The 22,815-nt window shown below is 35.7% G+C and overlaps 1 protein-coding gene and 1 pseudogene across 2 annotated transcripts in view; one reads left to right on the top strand and one right to left on the bottom strand.

The window, feature by feature from the left end:
- Positions 1-81: 81 nt before the first annotated feature.
- Positions 82-12,941, bottom strand: LOC114136802 (toll-like receptor 13; annotated as a pseudogene).
- Positions 12,138-22,815, top strand: part of cnksr2a (connector enhancer of kinase suppressor of Ras 2a) — a 66,174-nt gene continuing 55,496 nt past the window's right edge. The window contains exon 1 of one of the 2 annotated variants that reach the window (XM_028005087.1): positions 12,138-12,753. In XM_028005087.1, coding sequence (XP_027860888.1) covers positions 12,690-12,753 — 64 coding nt within the window. In that variant the 5' untranslated portion in view covers positions 12,138-12,689. The remainder of the gene's footprint in view (positions 12,754-22,815) is intronic. The other variant, XM_028005086.1, reaches the window with a different exon arrangement.

Raw genomic sequence — 22,815 nt, 5'->3', positions numbered from 1 at the left:
ACATTTTATACATTTTGTTGAATTATTTTATGTAGAAATGTTGCCCTTACTGTAGAGTATATTATTATTTCTGCTTTTCTACATTTTTTGTATTATTTTAATCTTTTTGTGAACCTACATGTCTCAATTGCCTGCCGCTTTGCTGGTGTAACACCTGAATTTCCCCGCTGGGTGAATAATTACTAATGAGACATTGCTTTGTTTTTACAGAACAAACTTTTTTGGAACTATTTCGAAACAATAAACATATTTCTATAAAAGTAAATAAAAAATGTATTTATAGAGCAACACTATCAAAAAGTATAAAGCCAGTAATGAATTAAATGGGAAAAACATCAAATTAGAGCGTTATATAGCACAACTATTAAATATACACAGATTAAAAGTATAATAATAACACAAAATTGATAGAAAATATGTTTAGATATTTCTCAGCTAAATGACATATCTGTTCTCCAGTCGTAAAGATATTTCCTTCTCATTCCTGTGTCAAACTGAGGAAGTTTTCCTCATTTGCATCGTTTCCGGTCTGCAGAGCCTTCCTCAGGTTTTCCCAGAATACCTCTGGGTGGCCGGCGGCGCGCGGCCAGCTCAGGTAGGTCTGCTTCTTCAGCAGCTGCCTCATTCGGTGGAAAGGAGACAGCAGGTAGGTGGGAATGTCCTCCAAAAACACCAGGATCAGCACATCCTTCTGCTCGTCAAAGAGACGGAAACTGTGGAGACCAGAAGAAAAGAAAATGGCTTTAGGACAAGAATTACCTGAAAGTTTATGACAGATTGAAGTATGGGGACGCAATGATAGCTTAGATTAAATTAGTAAACATAGAAGGTTCTATATCAGTTGGGTCACTCTTGTTATTTTAAAAATCTCTATAAGCAAAAAAGAAAAAAAAGAGGCAAATGCCAAAAAGGGAAAAAAGGATACACGTCTAAGAAGTTATTAAAGGTATTAATACATAAAGTATTATGTATTTTCCAGGAATATAGAGCCATTTTATAGTAGTTACCTTCAGTTGTTATAAATATGCTATATTTATCAAATATGACTTAAAAATAAATTTGACTTAGTAATTTAACTTCTTGAAATTGGGCCTCTGTCTCTTTAAGAAGCTCCTGCTCTTTCTGAAACTCCACCTTCAGGAAGTCATCACAACATGGCTCCACTTTTAGGGCCCAATGAGTTATTTTTATAGCAAACGTTTAACTATTCAAAATCAAAAAACATCTAAATGTCAAACATTTTGGACTTTTAAAACTTTCAAAACTTTTACATTTTCATGTTTTTCTAAGAACATTTCTGAGACTAATCTCAAAATTTTTATGTTTTTTTTGTCATTGCCAATCTTCAACTTTTCAAACTCAGAAACTTATTAGTTTTTCTGAAAAATTTCAGCAATTAATCAAAAAATTTATCAGATTTTGGCAGAAATGTACTCTTTTTTTTTTTCTATTGAGAATGGCCCTAATATGCCGTGTTATGTTGAGAACAATGTTTTCTCATTAATTACATTTTATTCAAATATTTCTGATCAGAATTCATTCACAAAATGCATCATGTATTATGTTCATGCAAGCTGAAACAAGAATGTTAGTTCAAGTTAAAATAAGTTATTTTAATGTGAGTGAAAATACAGAAACGTTATTGATCTCTTAACAGTTAAATATTTCTCAGCTAGATGACATGTTTGTTCTCCACTCGTAAAAATATTTCCTTCTCATTCCTGTGTCAAACTGAGGAAGTTCTTATTTAACAGTTTTCATTTTTTTTGCATAATGTGAAATAACTTGGCTTCAACTACAGTGTTAAGATATAAAAATTAAAGATTAATGAGCTATCAAAACTGAAAAAACAACAATGCCGACTGTCTCTTGATAAATCAACTTCACAAACTTTAATTTCTGAGTTAAAACCAGAGCAATTTTTAGTTGACTTTACTTCCGTTTTCAAGCTGGGCCACCTAGTTAATTAATAAACATAGTACAGGTTGTTGTAAATATTGTGGAGAGATGGAAACAATACAGCATGTATTTTTAGAATGCAATAAGTATGTAAGGGAGAGAGAGATGTTGGTTAATGAGATGAATAATTGTAAATTAGATTTAGAAGAAATATTTCAGAAATCATCTGGAGATATAATATTTGAGAGTGTTTTTAGATTTCTAAGAAAGACGGGTATTATGGGGAGGGTATAAGCGTGTGGTCCATACTCCAACCTGGAAGGTGGCGGTAATGCACCAGTAAGTTGTTGGCCAACCGCCATAAAACAAGAAGAAGAAGAAGCCGCTGGGCCGCCTTCTACAGTGTACCTGGCTGTCTGGACCTCTCTGGAGCACCACTCGCTCTCCAGGTATCTTCTGCTGATGACGCAGATGGTCTTCCTGCTTCCGTAGATGGCGTCCGTGATGTTTTGTGTGATCGGCTTTCCTAGAAATGAGTGCGTACAGAAACAGTCGGTTCATTTTTTTTTTTTTTTTTTTGATGGTTTCCATGCAGTGGAGCAATGACAAAACCAAAGTTGTCATTTTATTGTATAACTTTTAATGAGGAAAGACAAGGCGCCGATGGATGGCCTCACCAATCATATGAAGAAGGGACGCGCCTAACCGTTAGTAACCATGGAGACAGTACCGCACCGTCATGTAGCCTAGCATGTATTATGGAAAAAAACTGGTTAACATCTCTTTTTTTTAAGGCCGCTTCGATGTAAGAAGAAAGGTTATTTATGACATAGTGATATAAATCATGTGGTGTGAATTCAGGTAAAGTCGGAAATTGGATCAACACGTCAGGAGGAGGGAGGTTCGGGTCGGTTTCTAAGCTAGCTACCGCCGTCTGTGAGTCCCAACCAGGTGTGTTACGTTCACAGACAAATTAGCTCGACTCAAACAAGTAGAAGCCATGAATAAACTGGAAAAAACAACTTTGGAAAACAATTTCAGTTGCTCTGTTCAATACTCTCATTTCTCACGTCCAACTTTGAATGATTCAGGGAAGTAGTTGTAAATAATTTACATTTGCATAATTCTTTTAAATTTTTTCTTGCTCCCTTCCAAAAACTGGATGATAAAATTTTTCAGTCTGGTGTTTTGGTCTCAACTAGTTCCTTTTTGAAGGATTATTTTGTTTATAGAGACTCCATAATCCATTTTTTTTGTTTGTTTTTTTAAATTTTGAATTAAATATCCAAATGTCTTCCAGTTCCAGAGTCGAATGTTTCTAAGAATTTAAAGTTTATTGGTCTTTGAGAATAGCTTCTTGCATTATTAGGCATTATATTACTAGAAAATGTTTTTCAAAACAACAATATTATTGTTTATTGCAATAACATCTGGGACAATTCATCATCCAGCAAAATTTTGTATGACAGGTGACAGTTTGACAAATATGTAAAAACAAAAAAACCATAAAGTTACACACTGGAGCTTCTGTTTTATAGTAGCAACTTTTGCAAGAAATTCATTGCATGGGGGTCCGATGAAGATGAATCCCCATGAAGATGAGGGTCCATCTTCATTGGATCTCCAAGCAAGGTGGATGGGTGTCCAATGAATTACCATTTTTTCTACATAAATGCTAATACCATTTATGTATAAAAGGTCTTACCTGGTTCAAAGTCTCGATGGTGCAGACACAATTTCCAGCCCTGCTCTCCTTCCAGTTTGGGTAACAGTTCACCAATCACCCAAGACTCATCGTGGTAGTTATAGGAGATAAAAGCATCGTACTGATGAGGAACTTGCTTATTTTTATACTTTGAGTCATAAAGCCAGCCCAAGAAGAGGTAATAGGCGTAGTACAGCTGCCACCTCATGAAGTGGTAAATGAAGGATCCAGCCATGACAAAGAGGATCACAGATGTGGTTGAAACAAAGCAATTGAAGTTGATATCCTGTGAGCAAGATTTTAAGTCATTTTTAAATCCAAAAGCCTTTTGGCTTTGAAGTCATTTGGATAGTTGCAAGAATAGTTATACGCGTCATTAACCTGCGTCCGTTTGCTGAAAATTGTCCAGTTGACGAACCAGGCATTGTCACAGTCACAGTAGAAAGTATTATATTTAAAATCCAAATACTGAAGAGATGGGAGCGACTTGATTATGTCTTTAGTCACGACTGAGTATTGGTTGTGTCTTCCCTGCAGGAACTCCAGCTTGTTCAGGTTGGCGTCTGCAAGGAAATCTAGTGAGTGAACAGCAATCCTGGAGATGTAGAGGCTTTTAAGGTTTTGAATTGGGGCAAACAGCTCTGACGTCAGGTTCTCCAAGTCATTTGAGCTCAAATCAAGTCTTTCCAGATTAGGTGTGTTCACAAATGTGTCTTTGCCGAGATTGATTAGCTGGGTGTTCCTAGCATTAAAGCTTAAAAGACGGCTTAGTCCTTGGAGGAAGTTGGAAGGTAGGCTAGACTTTCCCCTGTAGTGCTGGCCATGAAGAGACAACTCTTCCAACTGGTGAAGATCAGAAAATGGTGTAATATTAAAATATTTGATGTGATTATCGTTTAAATACAATCGTTTTAGGTTACAGAGACCCTTGAAGGGACTTGTTTGTAAGGTACCAGTTGTAATACCATTTAACTGGAGCTGAATGTCAGTGAGGTTCAACAGTCCAACAAAGCAACCTTTCTCAAGGGTCTTTATTTGATTTTGATGTAGAGACAAACGCAAAAGAGACTTTAATCCTTCAAATTCCCCCTCTCTAATAGCAGTGAGTTTATTTCCATTCAATTGCAGCCTTTTCAGTTTTGGCAATGAGGTTTTAAAAGCCCCTTTCAAATCAGTAATTTGACTGGATTGCAATTTGAGAATTTGGAGTTGTACCAAGCCCTTGAAAGCACATTCAGTCAACGTAGAGATTGAGTTGTTCTGCAGACTTAGTTCCTTCAGTCTTGTCTGATTGGAGAAATCTTGACAGGTCAGAGCGGTGATCATGTTGCTGCTGAGATCAAGTTGGGAGAGATTTTGCAGAGTTCGTATTGCGGTAGGAACCGATAAAAGTTTGTTCTTACTCAGTTTCAAAATAGTTAAATTTCTCATAGGTGTGAAGGCGTTCTCATCGATAATTTTAATGTGATTCTCTGATAAATCTAATTCTACTACATTGACACACGGCTTAAAGTAATACGAAGAGACTGTTATGAGTTTGTTGCTTCGAAACTGCAATTTGGACACAGTTGGGATGGAGCAAGAGAGGTTGATCAGTTGCGTCCTATTGCGTTTTATATCGTTCAGCGCTAGCGATGTTAGCGAGGAGTTCACCGTTTTAAGTAATGCTTCCATGTTTTCAGGAGATGTATGAAGCCCGCTGACATCAAGACTGGACACCTGTCTGAGGAAAGTTTTGTTTTTCACGTCCCATTTCATTGGTATGACGCTGAACTTGTCACCGATGATGAGGGAGGTCAGATTCGGGAAGATGTTGGCAGTGACCCTGAAGTCTCTTATGGGATTACGGGACAAATCCAAAGTCTGGAGATCCAGCGAGCGGTTGGTAAGTTTCCATGATTGAAAGGTTCTTAAAACATTTGTTCTTATCACTAACTCCTGCAGTTGTGGCATGTGCTGCAAAATCAGATGAAGATTTGACATCGTTTCCAGTTTGTTCTGAGAAATATCCAAAAGTTTTAACCTGGTCAAGCACTGAAAAGCGGTGGGTGACAATGCTGTGATCTTGTTAGTGTTAAGTCTTAACTCAGTGAGGTTGCCCAACCCATCAAAAGCCAACTCTCCTAGCTTAACGAGCTTGTTGTTGTTCAGAGTCAACTTCCGAAGGGAGGTCAAGTTGGCAAAAGCACCGCTGTCTATCTTTGAAATGTGGTTTTCATGAAGGTTTAAATCTTCCAGAACCATTAGATTTTTGAAATTTGAACGTTGTATTTTTGAGATTTGGTTTTTAGACAAATCAAAACCTGTCACAGTTGGTGGAATGTCTTGAGGAACAAATTTGAGTTGGCTGTTTGTACATATGGCTACATTCTGGCTGACCCTGCAACTCTTCAGGGAAAATCCGGTGGCCAGAGGAACTAAACAGATCATGTAAATCAGGAGAAAAGCAACGCTATGATCAGAACACTTAGATCCTGCATTTGGTTTGGTTTTGCTTTCCTCCAATCCCATTTTTAAACAGATGTTCGTAAACCTAAAAAGTCAGAAAAGTAAATAAGTGTACACAGGTAAAATCATTTAGATTTTTCTTATGGAGCACCATAAGATTCAATCCTGGGGTCCCTCTTATTTATTACCCATATGCTCCCTGTTGCTCAGATTATAACAAGTATAAGTTATGATCACTACATAGATCGCCATACACAGCTTTACATTAAAATGTCAGCAGGTGATTATAAACCCATCCAAGTGTTTAAACTGAAATAGGAATGATCTAGATTCAACACACAATTATTTCAATTATTACAGCTAAAAACTCTTGGTCAGGTCTGAAATCTGGGTGTATTGATAGCCCTAAACATTCAGAGCAACATAAAGACAGTTACAAAGTTGGCCTTCTAACACATGAAGACATAATGTCCCAAAAAGGTCTAGAGAAACTCATCAATGCATTTGTCTTTAGACGACAGTGTCTGCCTAAACAAATCTATTTATTCTCAGAAAAACTCAGAAAGTTTTAGATTAATATCAGAAGTTTTCTCTAAAAAGTCTTGAAAATTACAGTTTCAGAAGTAAATTAATTATGACTTTTGAAATTCAGAAAATTTCAAAAAGTCAAACTTTTTCTAGAAAAAAACTTTTAGATTAATCTCAGAAATGAAAAATCTAGGAAATTCATGAGTTTGAAAAGCCAAAAAATTGCTAGAATTTTTTTTTTTTTTTAGATGAATCTTAGACATAATCTAGAAAAAACAAGGACATTTCTGAGTCATGAAAGTCTAAAATGTTTTACAAAATACTTTAAAATAATCTCAGATATTTTTTTTAGATAAAATATGCACATTTATAATTTTTGAAAGTTTGACATTTTTTACTTTTGCTGTTTTAGACATTTGTTTATACTTTTTAAAATTTTCAAAAGCCATACATTTTCAACTTTTGAAATTCAGAAACATTTCCATGTTTTTTGCTCAATTATTTCTGAGATTAATCTAAAATTTCTGAGTATTTTCTAGCAAATATTCTACTTTTCTAGAAAATTTCTGAGATCTTTTGGCTGAAATTGACTCCTCCTTTTTTTAGTTACAATGGCCCTTATCACAGCTGAGTGATTTGGTGGCAACAATAATTTTATACTTGATGTGATTGTCTTTGAATTAAATTGTAGAGAGAAGCTCAGATTAAAAAGTGGAACATTCTGAAATAATTAATCTATTTCAGTAATTGTCTTGTGTTTCATTGTATTCATGTCTATCCTTTTGTGTTAACTTTGGGTTATATTTGGGTAAATTACTTTGAAGCTATATTGAATTTTTCTTCAACACAAATATGTCATTTTAACAGAGATGTGTATTTTTATGTCCATTTTACCAACATTGCGGAATAAAAACCCTGCAGAATCAAGTGATATCCGCATTTTTAACTTATTACATTTAGACAAATCAAAATTGAACACAATCTTAATTCAAATAGTTTCCTGATGCTTACCGTGAATCACTGAAGTTCATGTAATTATGAGCTTTTCTCTGTTGGAGGTAAAATATAAAACTTTTCGACAAAAAGCGGAGTATTTGTTTGTTGTTTGACGAGCAGACGAGTGATATCTTCTTAATGTCAGAGGCTTGTTCTATCAACATTTATGTTTCTGTTCCTTTTCTTCCTTATGAGTCAAACTGGAAGTCCTGTTAGAGGAAACGTCCTGTTGAAATCCAAGCAAAAAGCATCACTTTCACTTCCCCATTGTTCTGACAATCAACCATAAAATTTTAATTTCAGAAATATTTTTGAGCGTTGTCATTTGCTAAGATTAACTTTTAAAAAATCAGCTGTTTGTTCATTTTCAAAAGTATTTTTTGGTAAAACAAATTTAAAAAAAGGATAAAATATCTGATATGCACTGTATATTTTTCTGTTTTTTTTTAGGTTTTTCTATTTATTTTTGCAGAATGTATGTTTTTCTGTTTTCTTTTTGAATGTTTTTGTTAACAGTTACCGTATAGTGTTTTGTTTTCTTTTATTTCTGCTTTTTTGGTGCTTCAATGTCATAATACAAGAAGTTGTTTAGATCTGCTTTGCCTCTTTGCAGCCACATATATATAACCAAATAATCTCCTAATAACCACAAATCATGATCATCTATTGGTGTAGTTTGAGTTATAATTATGGAGCTCATCAAACTGTCAAACCAATAAAACCAGTTGCTTCCTTATTTTACGTATTGTAGGAATAAGCACTTCCCTAATGTGGCAGAAGTGGATTGAAACTTGAGCCGTTTCAAAGGAACAACTTTTGGGGCATGAGAAGCTTTTCTCACAGTCGTTGCAATGTTAAACCAGGACTGGCACGATAACATAATGGCTACTAATTCAATAAGCTAACAGCAAAAATAAAATAAAAAAGCAAAAAAATTTGGGATAACATGATTAATTTTGAGGAAATGCCATAATCTTTATATGCTTAAATCTAATTTTGAATAAAATAGTGTTTGCATGTGGAAAGTACAGCTTAATATGTTTGTAAAAGGTACTACAAACATTAGCTGTTTCCTTTGACCATTTTATTTATAATATGACATTATGATAATAACTAATAATAACTTGTTTTTAGATTAAAACCGGTTTTAGCGCTAGGATCAGGTGGGTTTTTGGTCGTATTTAAATTGGTTTATGTCATGAGATTGCAACGAAAACACATTCTTCGCATCACACGAGTCACGTGATCATCAAGGATGTTGATCTGGTGCAACCAACGAAGAAGAAAACAAGGAAGTAGTTGGAGGATTGTGGCGCTGTACGTTTTTTGACGGCATGATTTATTGTGAACAAGCTTATTCACGTGTGATTTTAAGTAGTTTCTTGTTATATGGAAACACCACAGTTGTAAAACAGTGGGGTTTTTAGGTTAGCGGAACATTGACAGAGTTTTTGGGCATGTTTGTAATGGAAACGCAGCTAATGTCTACTTCAATGTAACCAAACTTCAACGACGAGTTGTGAAGGTTGTCACCTTTTAGCAGGACAACAACCCTGAACATTTTTAGTTCCTCCAGGATTTTGCGATTGTTTTTGTCTTTTGCAATCAGAGTCACAGATTTTGTGTTGCTATTATAGAAATATTTTCTATGATTTTTGCTATATTTTTGCTTAAGTGTGATGGCAAATGTCCCATTTTGTTACTCAGCATATTGATCACGGACTATGTTGACATTAACTGAGGCAGCAGCATAGTTGAAGTAATAAGTGCTGCCACTTACAGGTGGGAGTTGGCATCTCTTAAACTCAGGGCCGGTCCAAACATTTTGGGGGCTCTACATAGATTTTTATTGGTGCCTCCATACCATATAATGTAATTATTATTTATTTTAAATACAGAAGTTGATTTTAAACTAAAGAAGAACAGTTGGATTTTGAAATGTAAAGTGTGCCATTTTATTTAGTTTATTTGAAAGAAACATCAACTTATAAAAACGAAATTTTACAGTAAAATAGGTTAACAAGTTTTATCTTAGATTTTCCCAACAGCGGCAGGAGTCAGGAGCAAGAAGACATTAATATATTATTTGTGTAATAACTATTAACAATAACAGAAGTAAAGTTTTTCATGTGTAATAGCATTTAGTTTATATTATTCAATGTTATGTTAGGTAAATATATATCTTTTATTATGCTAGCGTGGTTCTTTTGGGCAAAAAGGAGCATTTTAACTCATGTATAGCTTCTGCCGGCGCTGCTTAAAATGAATGTTTTTAACCATTTTTGGAGAACATTTGCCAAAAAAAAGAAAAAACCCTCACAAATATGCCTTAGCATTAAAAAATGTGAGAATCTGTTGATTTTGTGTGAATTTCCACGATTGCGGACTCACAAAAAACTGGGGGAAATGAATATTTATGTATTAGAATAGCCAAGTACAAATCCATTTCTAAATTCAGTCAAGAAATTATTGTGATAAAACTCGACGACAATTGATGTTCAGATACTCTCCACTAAATCTGGGAGAGTTTGATTTTTAATATGTTAGCAAAAATAAGTCTAGATGTACAAAGGAAGTGGAAGTATTGACTCAGTTAGTCTGCCACATAAACTCCCAGTGAAATATACTGGATTTTATGGCTGTAATGTGGAAAGATCCTCTGGGTTTGCTGCAGAAATCTGCCTTCATTGTTGTCATTTATACGTGTTACCAGCAGAGGTCGCTATTTAAACAGAAAACTGTCATTTTTTCTCACAGAAGACAGAATATCTTTACCATAGATCTATAGCTTATTGATTAAACACTTAGGTACATAAAAAACATCTGACTGTAATTGTGGTAGTATTGTTTAAAAAAAAGCTTCAATTAATCTGATAATTTATATAATTCAAGTTATTTAAATTATAATCCTGTCATCTCATGATTCTGGTATTTTATTATCTAAATTTTGATGTTTTTCTGCAGTTTTCACGAGATGAAACATCTACCTTTACAGCAGCTCATATTTACTTGTAATAGTTCCTGTGTTCTTAAAGAAAAGTGGAGTGAAATTAAAAACAGTGTTGGTAGGACTGTTTATCTGCCAAAGGAAGAAGAAAAAAAGCAGGTAAAAAATGTTAGGAGCTGCGAATGTATTGTTTTTAAAATCTTCCTTGTTTGATCCTGCGTAAACCTTCCAAACAAACTGTTATTGATTTAAAGAAAGTGTAGCTTTTCAATGGCGGCGCCTTGGTGGCTTTTTCAGACTGTCGCTATGGCAACAAAACCTTCTGTCGCTCCTTCTCGTCTAACAGAAATGTTCATCGTCTCAACGCTCTGCTGTTTATATGAACTGTGAACAAGCTGCCCTGAGACTGCTCTGCCTCTGATCTGTAACAAAAACATCACAGGAAAAAAAAGAAACGAAAATGGAGGCAGAAGAAAACAAAGATGGCAGATTTTAGCCTTTGTTTTCCTTATTTCATTAATCTGATCCAATCGGTTTCAAATCAACATTACGGCGCTGTTAAAGATTTCTTTAACACTAAAATATTTCACACGATCAAAGGAATTTTAATATCACCCAAAGATAATTACAAAATCCAATTTTGAGTGGTAATTATATTTATTAAGGGAAGAGGAAAGGGATTCGAACCAATTGAACCACCAACAAGCTCATCAAAAATACCTGGATAATTAAACACTAACCAGAAATTATTTAAAAATAAAGATAAAAACCTTTATTCTGGTTATATCTGATTATTTATTTTCTAGGGGGGGCCCACCCAGAGAACCATTTGAGTCAGGACCGCCCCTGTTTAATCGCACTCTGGATTGAGATTTGTTTTAAATATAGAAGGATAGACGCACATTTCAGTCTGTAGATGTAGAAAGCTGGACATACAAAATTAGAATTAGATTATTTTTGCTTTTTGTCACTCTGAAATATTTCATAAAATGAAAATTCAATTAAATATAAGCTGAAGATAATTTGAGTAACTATAAAATAAATTTTAAATGCTAATTAAAAGAAAAAAAAATCTATTCAAAACAACTTTAAAAATGTAACCTGTAAAATTATTTTACTTATCAAACCACCACCATACTTGTACCAACTTCCTGGGTAATTAAACATAAATGCTGATAAAAAGTGAAGGAACCTTTTATTTTGGTAATCATTTGACTATTTTCTTTTTTTTTTTAAATAGAAGAAGAAACACATTTCAGTCTGTAGATGTGCAAAGCTGGTAGAGTGATGACTTAAAAAAAAACATGCATGCCACACTTTTCAGATTTCACCAGCCAGAAAATCATGCATTTTTCACAATTACTTCCACTTTTTTCACATTAAACTCAGAAAACAATTGGGGTTTAGTTGTTGGAACATAAAGACTGTAACTTCCAGATCCATTTGCGTCGCTGACGGCTGCAGAGAGGGATGAGATGAGTTGCGTTGCTCAGGTGCGACATTGCACCTGATTTATCTGTCCAGATTTGGGAAAAGAAGACATCAGCTGGAGGCTGAAGGCTCATTAGGTTTCATCACAGCAGCTGAAGCCTCCAATCATGAATATCTCTGAGAATCAGCTCCATCTCCATCATCCCTACACGATTCTGCCGTTCCTGTGGGAAATACACCGACACGTGTGCGCGCGCAGCCACCCACGAGGCGCGTGCGTGGATTAATCATATCTGAGGAGGGAGAGAGAGATGTTGAGTCCGGTGTGACTTATCTATCCTACACTCGGCGCTGCTGCTGCTTCTGCGCACACCTACACGCACTCCGTAGCTGTCACACACACACTCAGCGGGACTGACGCACCGTGGGCAAGAGAGGGAGAAAGAGAAGGAGAAAAAAGAGAGAGGGAGAGAGAAAGGAGTCAGACAGGCTCCGGCAGAGGGATGTACCGGACCCTGCTGTATCAAACGGGACCGAATCGCAGAGCGCGGACTGGACCGGGACCAGCGTTGCCAGTTTGAAGAAGTAAGGAGTCACCTGGCTGCCGAAGGAGGAAGAGAGCTGGAGGGGCTCAAGGCAGGAAGAGGAGGAGGAGAAGGTGGAGGTGTGTCCGCCTGACTGGGCTCTGCTTTTGGGGGTAACGACACAACGGAGAGTCCACGCAAAGTTTCCTCGATGGCGCTGGTGATGGAGCCGGTGAGCAAATGGAGCACGAACCAGGTGGTGGACTGGATGAAAGGTGAGCCGTCATGTAACCACCAACTCACCTGGAAACACGCAGAAACTCCCCGCGTTATAAACATGCAGGGGATCAGGGGAGTAGATGGGTGTATGTTGCGTGGGAGGTGTGTTCGCGGGAGAGTGTCCATGTCTCATCCTAGCACCTGATGATCAGTGGGTGATGATGCAGCCTGCTGTGAGAGGGACAGCAGGAGAGCATTAGAGATTTCAGGGCCTGGGGGACAAAGAGGCCACCAAAACCTGAAATGGACCATATGAGTATTTTTCAGTAAAATTAAAAATGTGATGAACTGAAAAGTGTTTATTTTTTGCCAACTACAAATTTATCTTTTATTTTAATTTAATTGTAAACATCCAGCAACTTTATTGTCAGTGTTTTTTATTTTTTATTAATGTGAGAATTTTAGCCAGTGCAGCAAAAAAGATGAAATGCTAGCAAAACAAAATGGTTCATATTTGTGCAGTGGAAGGAAAGTGACTTGTAGTTTAAATATTTTACAAATAAAAGTTTTTTAAAAAGTTTATTATTTAAAACTTTTTATTTATTTATTGTTTTACAAAGTACCTCAGATAAGTTAGACAGGTACAGTGGTTTATTTGAACAATGTAGGTAGAAGTAAAAGAAATAAATTTCCACAAAAAAAGAAGAAGAAACTGAATTTGAAATTTTCTAGAATAAACTTGGAAATTTGAATAGTCAAAAATGTTCTGGATAAAAAAATCTGAAATTTTGAGATTAATCCCAGAAATTTTCTAGAAAAAATTGGACATTTCTAAGGTTGAAAAGTGAGAAATTTGCTACGAAAAATGCAGAAAATTTGAGATTATTTTACAATTTTAATGTTGTTTCCATAAAATGTTAGGAAAAACAAGTACATTTCTGAGTTTCGTAAATCGAAAATCTGCTACAAAAAAACTGAAATTTTGAATTATCTAGAAAAAGTTTTAAAAATGTAAAATGTTCTACTTTTGAAATTCAAAAATTTTCCAGAGTTTTTTCTAGCAATTTTTTGGACTCTTAAAGCTCTGAAAAGTAAAAAAAAGACATTTGAAACTAAGAAATTTCCATGTTTTTTGTAGAAAATGTCTGAGATTAACCTGAAGATTTCTGAGTCTTTTGGTGGAAATTTGCTGCTGTTTTTTCTCTACCGTGACTCTAACACACCATTGTATATTTTACAAATTTTCTGTATTAAATTATTTATTATTCAAATTTTTTAGGCTCAGTTGAACAAATTTATTCTCAGTTATAGGAACAGGATTTGAGTCACTTTCTTTTAAAACCCTTGCTATATTTAGAAAAGTTTAATAAATCAAATAAAAGCAACAAAGTTGAACTATGTTTTTTTTCTGCGTAGACATAGTTCTACTTATTTTACAAGTTGAGTTGTAAGAAGACAAATATTTTAAGTTATAAATAACATTTTCCATTGTAAGAACTTATGTCAATAATAATTTCACCTTGAATAAAAATAAACTAATTAGTAACATTCTTGAACTGTAGTTGGAGGCCATGGTAAATCAGTCCAAGGGTCACAAATGGCCCCTGCGCCACACTTTGAACACCGTGGTTTAAAAGCTGAGAATTTCCCCTCCTGTCTGAACGTATTTTCTGTTTTTTGGTCCTCTGTGTGTCAATGAGGTTGTGTGAGGAACCAGTAGACCAAATGTTTCTGAAATATTCAAACGGGCCTCTCTGTTAGCATCAGCCACGTCTTGCTCAAAGGCACTTCAACCCTTCATTCCCTGTTTGGAAGCTGCTCAGTGCAGCAGGTTGGATTCCCACATTTGGGTGTTTGAAGGCTTTGAAATGCTGCAACGTGATTGGCTGATTGAGTTTACCAGCAATTCAACTGGCGTACCTAATAAAGTGGACTGATCCATCCATCCATTAATCCATCGATCCATCCATCAGTTGGTTTGTTCATCTATTCATCCATCCATCCATCCATCCGTCAATTGGTTCATCCTTTCATCCATCCATTAATCCATCCATCTGTCCATCCATCCATCCATTGATTGGTTCATCCATTAATCCATCGATCCATCCATCAGTTGGTTTGTTCATCCATCCACCTATCCATTCGTCCATCCATCCATTGATTGGTCCATCCATCCATCCATCCATCCATCCATCCATCCATCCATCCATCCATCCATCCATCCATCCATCAGTTGGTTTGTTCATCTATTCATCCATCCATCCATCCGTCAATTGGTTCATCCTCTCATCCATCCATTAATCCATCCACCTATCCATCTGTCCATCCATCTATCCATTGATTGGTTCATCCATCCATCCATCCATCCATCTGCATAATGTATGTTGGTTTTCTATTTTATTTCCTTGTTGATGACTTGAATATTTTTCACAGTGTGCTGATGCACATCAATATTAAGGAATAATATACAGTATATATATATATATATATATAGATATAAAGTGCTCTGGCTGGTTAATGTCTCTGAAACTCTTTCTCCTCCTTTCTATTTAACTTTGCTGGTAACCCGGTGCAATTTGGACCTAATTCTGGTATTTTATTGCGACAGAAATTCTATGTTTCACCACAGGGGCAGATTTAATTGATTACTTGTTTGGCGGAAAGTAATTGCTCTGAAGCAAATGACTAATTTAAACTCTTTTAACATTTTGCATGTGTTACATTCAGATACAGCTAAAGGTTATGAATCTGAATCTCTATTTGCAATCTTGTGTATTAGCAGGAAGAATAAACACTCAAAAATATAATTATTTCCCGAGGTTCTTTCTTTTATTGCTATTATTAAATTTTTGACCTTGTTATTGTTTGCAGCCTTAAACTTTGGTCAAAGTTCAGCAGATTTAATTATTTGGCTCACCCTGGATAGTTTACTGCAATGCACCGCATAAATGCAGTAATCAAGTCCTGACGAAGCAGCCTTTAAAGACGTAACTAATCTTTCTCAGGCTGGAAGATTATGTAAAAATCAAAAAATACTTACGCACACAGATTAACCTAAGCATGATTATTTATCTGGGAATGTAGTTGAGTGTTTATGAGGGATTCTGTGATATTGGGCAGCGATCAGACGGGAGATTAAGTCATGAATAATTCAGCAGCCAAGCTGATTAGGTCTGTACCTTCAGGCATTGGTGAACACTTTTCCACACATAAATGGCTTTTGTATGGAAATGCAATTTATTTCCTTACCTTCTAGAACAGAGGCGTCAAACGTGCCTTCATTTTGGGCCACATTAAGATCACAAATGTTCTTAAAAGGCCAGTTGTACCAGAGTGCTTTGATAAACCCGATAAACGTTGAGAACCGTCTCTGCATTTCTTAAAATTTTATCATATTTAACATTTTTTCACAGCGATGAATGCCTTCAGGATTTCACCCGTTTTTCTGATAAATGGCTAATTTAAAAATATTTGCAAGGAATTTTGCTATACTTGCGCTTATGTATGACATCAAGTAAGACAGTAGTGTAGAAGTTAAAAATACTGCCACCTGCAGGTGGGAGTTGGCATCACTTGAAACCAATGTTTTTGACCATTTTCGTGGAAAATGGAAGATTTTCAGTAGATTCACAATTATGCATTAGCACAAAAACTAACATGATTTGTGGATTTAGTGAATTTACACAGCCATAGTTAAACTGGAAGCATTGACCAATGTAATTTGACAGTAAACAAATAAAAAACACTTTAATTTGATTGATAAAATAATATTTAAACATACAACTGTTATCTTGAAGGTTCTATGTTGTAGCTTTTTGCAATAAATTGCTCATTTAAAATATTTACAAGGAATTTTGCAATATTTGCACTTATGTATGATGGTAAATGTGACTTTACTATTTTCAAATCATCAGTCAGACTAGAACTTGACATCAACTAAGGGCAGAGGCAGAAGTGTATTAGTAAAATATACTGCCACCTGCAGGTGGGAGTTGGCATAACTTGATTTTATTTTGGGAAACTTTTCAATAAACTCACAATTACGCATTAGCACAAAAAAGGATTTCTTAATTTTATGTGAATTTATATGATCGTAGTAAAACTGGAAGTATTGAGTGATGTAATTTGACAGTAAAGAGTTAAAAACCACTTTGAACTGATTAATAAAATAATATTTAAGCATATAACTGTTATCGTGAAGGTTTTATTTATACGTTCCTCTGGAGTCTAGAGGCCACATGAAAAGCTACGGCGGGCCGAATTTGGCTCCTGGGCCTTGTGTTTGACACGTTTGTCATCAGGTAGTGCAAAATAAAAAATACGACTTTGTTTCAGTCTCAGTCCTTTAAAAAGACGTTTGTCTTTATGATCAGTTTTTTTGGCTCCTCTTCATTTATCTTTCGTGTTAATAATCATGAATTATCGCGACACATTACGATTGCTGGTGGAAACTGATTTTGGCTCCGCATCCGCCAGGCATCCCCGTCGGCCCTGCCAGCTCTAAGGACTAATACATTAATCCCATTTATTATCTGGGCTCAAACCAGCTGCCAACTCTTTACCGTCAAGCCGATGCTTTAAGCACCAGCTTCATTAGCAGAGTGATATACGTTCAGTTGGGCTTAAAGGGAGAAAATATGAAGGTCATTTATGATTAGATAAACTTTCTGGTCCGGTTTGCACAAGCAGTTAGGTCTTAAAGTCAACTTGTGGCTCATTTAAACTTTAAAAACGGATAAGTTTACATTCCTATGGCTGTCTGAATCTAGGGTGATTAAGTTTCCTGTTTCTGAGTTGTGTTTTGTTTTATAAGTGGAAATAAAGGTAGTATTTGGTGCTTTTTTTTCTACTTCTTTACCTCCATATCACAGCTTTTATGTGATGCCATTCCCCTAAAATCTAGTGCTTTAGCTTCTAATAAAAGGTTTGCATCTGATAGATCAGATAATTGAACATGATCAGATCAATAACTTGCAAATGTATTCGCTCTCCTTTTCTTTATCGCATTTTGTCATATTGGTGCGCTTTATTGGAATATGATGCAATAGAAAAAACATTAAAGTGCGTAACTGGACAACAAATTACTGGTTGCCATTTTTTAAATATATATATACATCTGAAAAGTGTGGCATGCACTTGTTTTCATGACCCGATTAATACTTTGAAGACAGAAGTTGTTCAGGATTTTCTTTAAACATCTAGAAGCTGAAATGTTTCTCCATTTTTCAGCTGAAGCTCAATCAGAGTTTTCAAGTCACACATTTTCAATTTATTTTAGGCCTGGACTTTGAGTAGGCCATTGTAATACATTTTCATCCAAGCTTTAGTGATATGTTTAGGGTAATTTGTTTGTTGTGTTGCCTCCTTTAGTTAAAGGAGACTTTTTTAGTTTAATTTAGTTTGTTCATTTATTTCAAGTGTATTCACATTCACAATCTAAATACTGTAGTATAGTTTTTATAGCTGTTTGAAAAGAAGCTAAGCAGAAGTATGAACTTATTTAATCCACTGTTCTTTTCTTTCTTTTTTTATACATTATTCTTTATTGAAAGAAAAAGACAGTATACAGTATATACAGTATATATACTGTATATGCATTTGTCATATAATCTTCTCAGAAACAGTGTCTTTAGTCAGAGGCGTAGCAGTCTGTAATTGCTGTAATACAGACTTCTATGGGAGATCTTTCCTGCCAACAAAATCACAATCTACAGTAACTGTTTGAGAATCTGAATTAATATGAGTTACAACAACATTTAATTTCTCTTTGAGATCAATAAAGTATTTTTTAATTTTTAATTTGTGGATCTCTGCAACTGCTCCAAAGTTACCATAAGCCTCTTTGCTGATTAACACTGACTAATACTGAATAATACTCTCCGAGCCTATAGGCTTAAGTGGGCTATTTCAATTAATTCAGTTCATTTTTATAGTGCCAATTCACAACACATTGCAAAATTGCGAAAAACTTATCTCACTTTATTATTCAAAATAGTTGTAACTTATTTTGATTTCTACAAAACAAGGCTTTTATGATTGAAATGCCTTATGGAATACCTTTATGGAAGACCAAAACTGACAAAATTAAAAATAAAAAGAGAAATGTATATATTTTTTTATTTTCATTTTCCTCAGACATGTGTTTTTGTCAAGAAATAAAAATATTTTCTTTTTTTTTAAACTATGTCAATTTTGGTCCTCCATAGAAATTTGCCATACAGACAAAATTTGATTCGATTTTGATTTGAAAACATTTTTGTTTCAGATTATCAATAAGCATTTTAACTTTGTTTGCATTTCTTCTCCTTAGCTGTTGTCATTGCATTTTGTTTTTTGAGGCACAGAAAGAAAAACAAAAAAAAGCACGACACACACTCTCTAAAAGAAAAAAAAGAAAAACAAAAAAAATCTGTGACAAATGACAAACACGTGTTACTCATCATGTCTGTTGGTTGCATAAAAAGCAGGTCAGGGGGTCCTTTAACTCAAACGCACCAATAAAATGCAGGTGGTGTGAGGCTCTGTTTACAGCGGGGATCTTTGTTGGCCGCTGTCACTGGGCATGTATATACGGGTGTCTGGGTGGGTGGTGGGCTGCCGGTCTTGGCCCGTCTGTGCTCAACAGCTGACAGACTCGCATGCTGGCTCCAAACAGAAGGCCGTGCCCGAATCCTCGGACATTTGAACCAACACACACACGTTTGTGAGCGAAGCCCGCTCAGAAACGTGGCTCGCCTCGGTTTGGTATTCAGTTCACGCTGGGTTGGGGTGTGTCCATGGCGACGGCGGGTAACGTGATACACCGTACCGCATGTGTGTATTTAACCCTTCTAACTTTCACACTGCAAAAACACAAAATCGCACCAAGTAATTTTGGTCTAGTTTTGGTCCAAACATTTTGCCATGTGGGCCAAAATTGTCGACTCAAAAGTAAACGCAGGCCAAAACAACCCAACATAAAGTAGCTCCATTTTTTTTATTTTTAAGTTTTTTTAAATGGTAATTTTTTGTAGTTCCAAAACTTGAAAGGGATTTTTACAACAGTGTATGAGCACCATTATAAACAAATACATAAATAAAAGGTAGAGGTCAATTTCTACCAAACACTAGTGATTAATCTCAGAAATCTTCTTGAAAAATTGTTGAAATATTTGGGTTTCAAAGTAAAAAATAAATTGACATTTGAAACTCTAAGATTTCCATGTTTGTTCTAGAAAATTTCTGAGATTAATCTCAAGATTTCTGAGGATTTTTTGGTGGAAATTTACTCCAGTTTTTTTTCTCTACAATGACCCTAATACACCATTTTAGATTTTATAGGTTTGATGTATTAAGATAAAGACATGTGGTTTTCAGTTTCTTTTGGGCTTGATTGACTTTATTTTCAGTAATAATAACAGAATTTGGGTCAATTTAATTCAAATACTTGCTCCATTTAGCCACGGTAAATAAGAAATAAAAGTTGATTATTTGGCTTTTCAGGAAAAGTCTGGATAAATATGGTTTTACCTTTTTTTAAACCTTGATTGAACTTCACATCTATAAAATTGTTAAAAATAAAACTCTGTTACATATGTGTGTACAGTAACATGTACGGTCTGTATGCGGCAGGCGTTGTGGGCCAAAGGGTCCCCACGGCGTCGACTCGGTGCAGCAATGTTACACCAGCGAGGCTTTCTAACAGCGCTCTGATGGGAATGCCAGGAATTTTCCTCCGCTGTCATCTGTTCACGCTGTGATCCGGGCAGAATTTCACCTCATTTCCCTTTGGGTGAATTTCACCGCCAGACTTGAAAATCAGCAGTGAAAAAGGCGTAACGGCGTTTGATGACACTTCATGCCACAGGAGGAATCAGACTGAGTGATAGTAATAGCATTAGGGATTTCTTCTAATCCACAGGAGTTTAAAAGCTGTAATAGATAAGGTCTTACCGTGTTTTCACACTTGATAGTCTGGTAGATCCTGTTATTTGGGAACCAGATTTGTTGCATTTTCAGCTGCTGCAGTTTGCTTTCACACAGCTTTGTCAAACAAACCAAACCTTTTGAAAACTTCTTCCCCTCCACACCTGTGGTGGCACTGCACCAAGAACCACTGAAGGAAACAACATGAAACCAACGAAGAAGACACTGAGCACAGGCGTTTGCCAGAAATGGCAAACGCAATAGGCTATTGCGTTTGTTTTGGTTGTATTTACCCACAATGCCCTGCTTTTTCCACTTGGCATCCACATATACATTGAAACCAGAGTTCACTTCAACCAAACCAAGACCAAGGTTTGTAGGTTAACACAAGTTAGCTTTTTTGAGTTCGATTATGCATTCACACAAAACAAACTTTCTGTGCAAACGAACTAGAGTTCGATTAAAGCGGACTAAACAGGACAAGTGTGAATGCAGCCTTAGCTTACATCAGAGTCTGTTTATTCATGTGTTTTCTGGAATATTGTTTACCTGCAGACCTAAAGACATACTCGCATGTTCCGGGTTACTACTTCAGTTTAATTTGCAACAGTTTGAAGTGTATGCATTAAGATAGTGTTGCATTTGGTGACAGATTTAATTTAGTTTCAGTTTTTTAATCTGCTTGTTTACAGAGGATCAGAGTTGTTTTCTCCACCTTGTATTGAATTAAATATGGATTTTGTTTGGAAACATAACTAAGACGAGGACTTGGCAGATTTTCCGACTTGAAAATTATGATGCATGGTACAAAATATGTAACTGGCAACAATCGGAACCCTTGGCTTTGCTAGATTGTCCAAATTGCTCGTATTTTAGGCTGCTGCGGTAATAACATGTTTAGATTTAAACTCAAAATGAGTCAAACTCATGTCATGACATCAATCTATCAAATATTACAGTGCCATATGTTTAGGTCGCTGATTGTTTCATAAACAATAAGACAGATGATGGCCATTTTGAGAGCCCTGCCTTTCTCGGCCACAGAGCTGCTCTGTCGGCTCCGACCCTCTGAACAGACTGGAACCCGTCTGCTGCCACATGAATATTAAATAGCTGCCATTTAGCAAATATGGACTCTGATTTTTCTGCTGCTTTCTGACAGGCTGTGAAAGGGAATCCGCTTAGCAACCATATTCAATTTAACTTAGCAAAACGTTTTAGGCTTAAATAAAAGTAATACATTTATGTCAGCTACACTGAAAACCTGTCAGGCTGTAGCTCAAACTGTGATTTTGTGCTTTTTAAATTTGTTATTAAAAGATAAATGTTTTTCTTTTAAATCACTTTAATTCAGGCATTTATTGTATTGTTTACCGTGATACGTTTTACTGTTTCCTCCATTTTTTGTTTAATAAAAGCTTCAATAAATACTTAAAAAACACAAAATCTTACCAAGTATTTTTGTTCTAAGTTCTAGTTCAAATATTTTAATAAACTTAAAATAAGACAAAACTAACTTTCAAGTAATTTTTTAGCAAGAAATAAGAGCTTGTTTTAAGTAAATAATTCCTTGATATTGATGAAAACGTTCTTGTTCTATCGGCGGATTATTTAACTAATAAGACATTTTCCCAAGTTATAAGTTAATTTATCTGCCAAAAGAACAAGTAACGTTTTTATTAATATTAAGGAATTATTTACTTAAAACAAACCCCTCTATCCATCCATCCATCCATCCATTTTCTGTTCACCCTTGTCCCTAATGGGGTCGGGAGGGTCGCTGGTGCCTATCTCCAGCTACGTTCCAGGCGAGAGGCGGGGTTCACCCTGGACAGGTCGCCAGTCTGTCGCAGGGCAACACAAAGACATACAGGACAAACAACCATGCACACTCACACTCATACCTAGGGAGAATTTAGATAGACCAATTAACCTAACAGTCATGTTTTTGGACTGTGGGAGGAAGCCGGAGTACCCGGAGAGAACCCACGCATGCACAGGGAGAACATGCAAACTCCATGCAGAAAGACCCCGGGCCGGGAATCGAACCCAGGACCTTCTTGCTGCAAGGCAACAGTGCTACCAACTGCGCCACTGAGTAGCCCCAAACCCCTCTATATTGCTAAAAATAGTTTTAAGTTAGTTTGTCTCATTTCAACTAAATAAAACATTTGCACTAGAAACCAGACCAAAATTATTTCGTAAGATTTTGT

The sequence above is a fragment of the Xiphophorus couchianus genome, chromosome 21 (assembly GCF_001444195.1).
Source record: "Xiphophorus couchianus chromosome 21, X_couchianus-1.0, whole genome shotgun sequence".
Lineage (NCBI taxonomy): Eukaryota > Metazoa > Chordata > Actinopteri > Cyprinodontiformes > Poeciliidae > Xiphophorus > Xiphophorus couchianus.
Note: the sequence above shows the minus strand (reverse complement) of the source record. Positions and strands in the feature narration are given on the sequence as shown.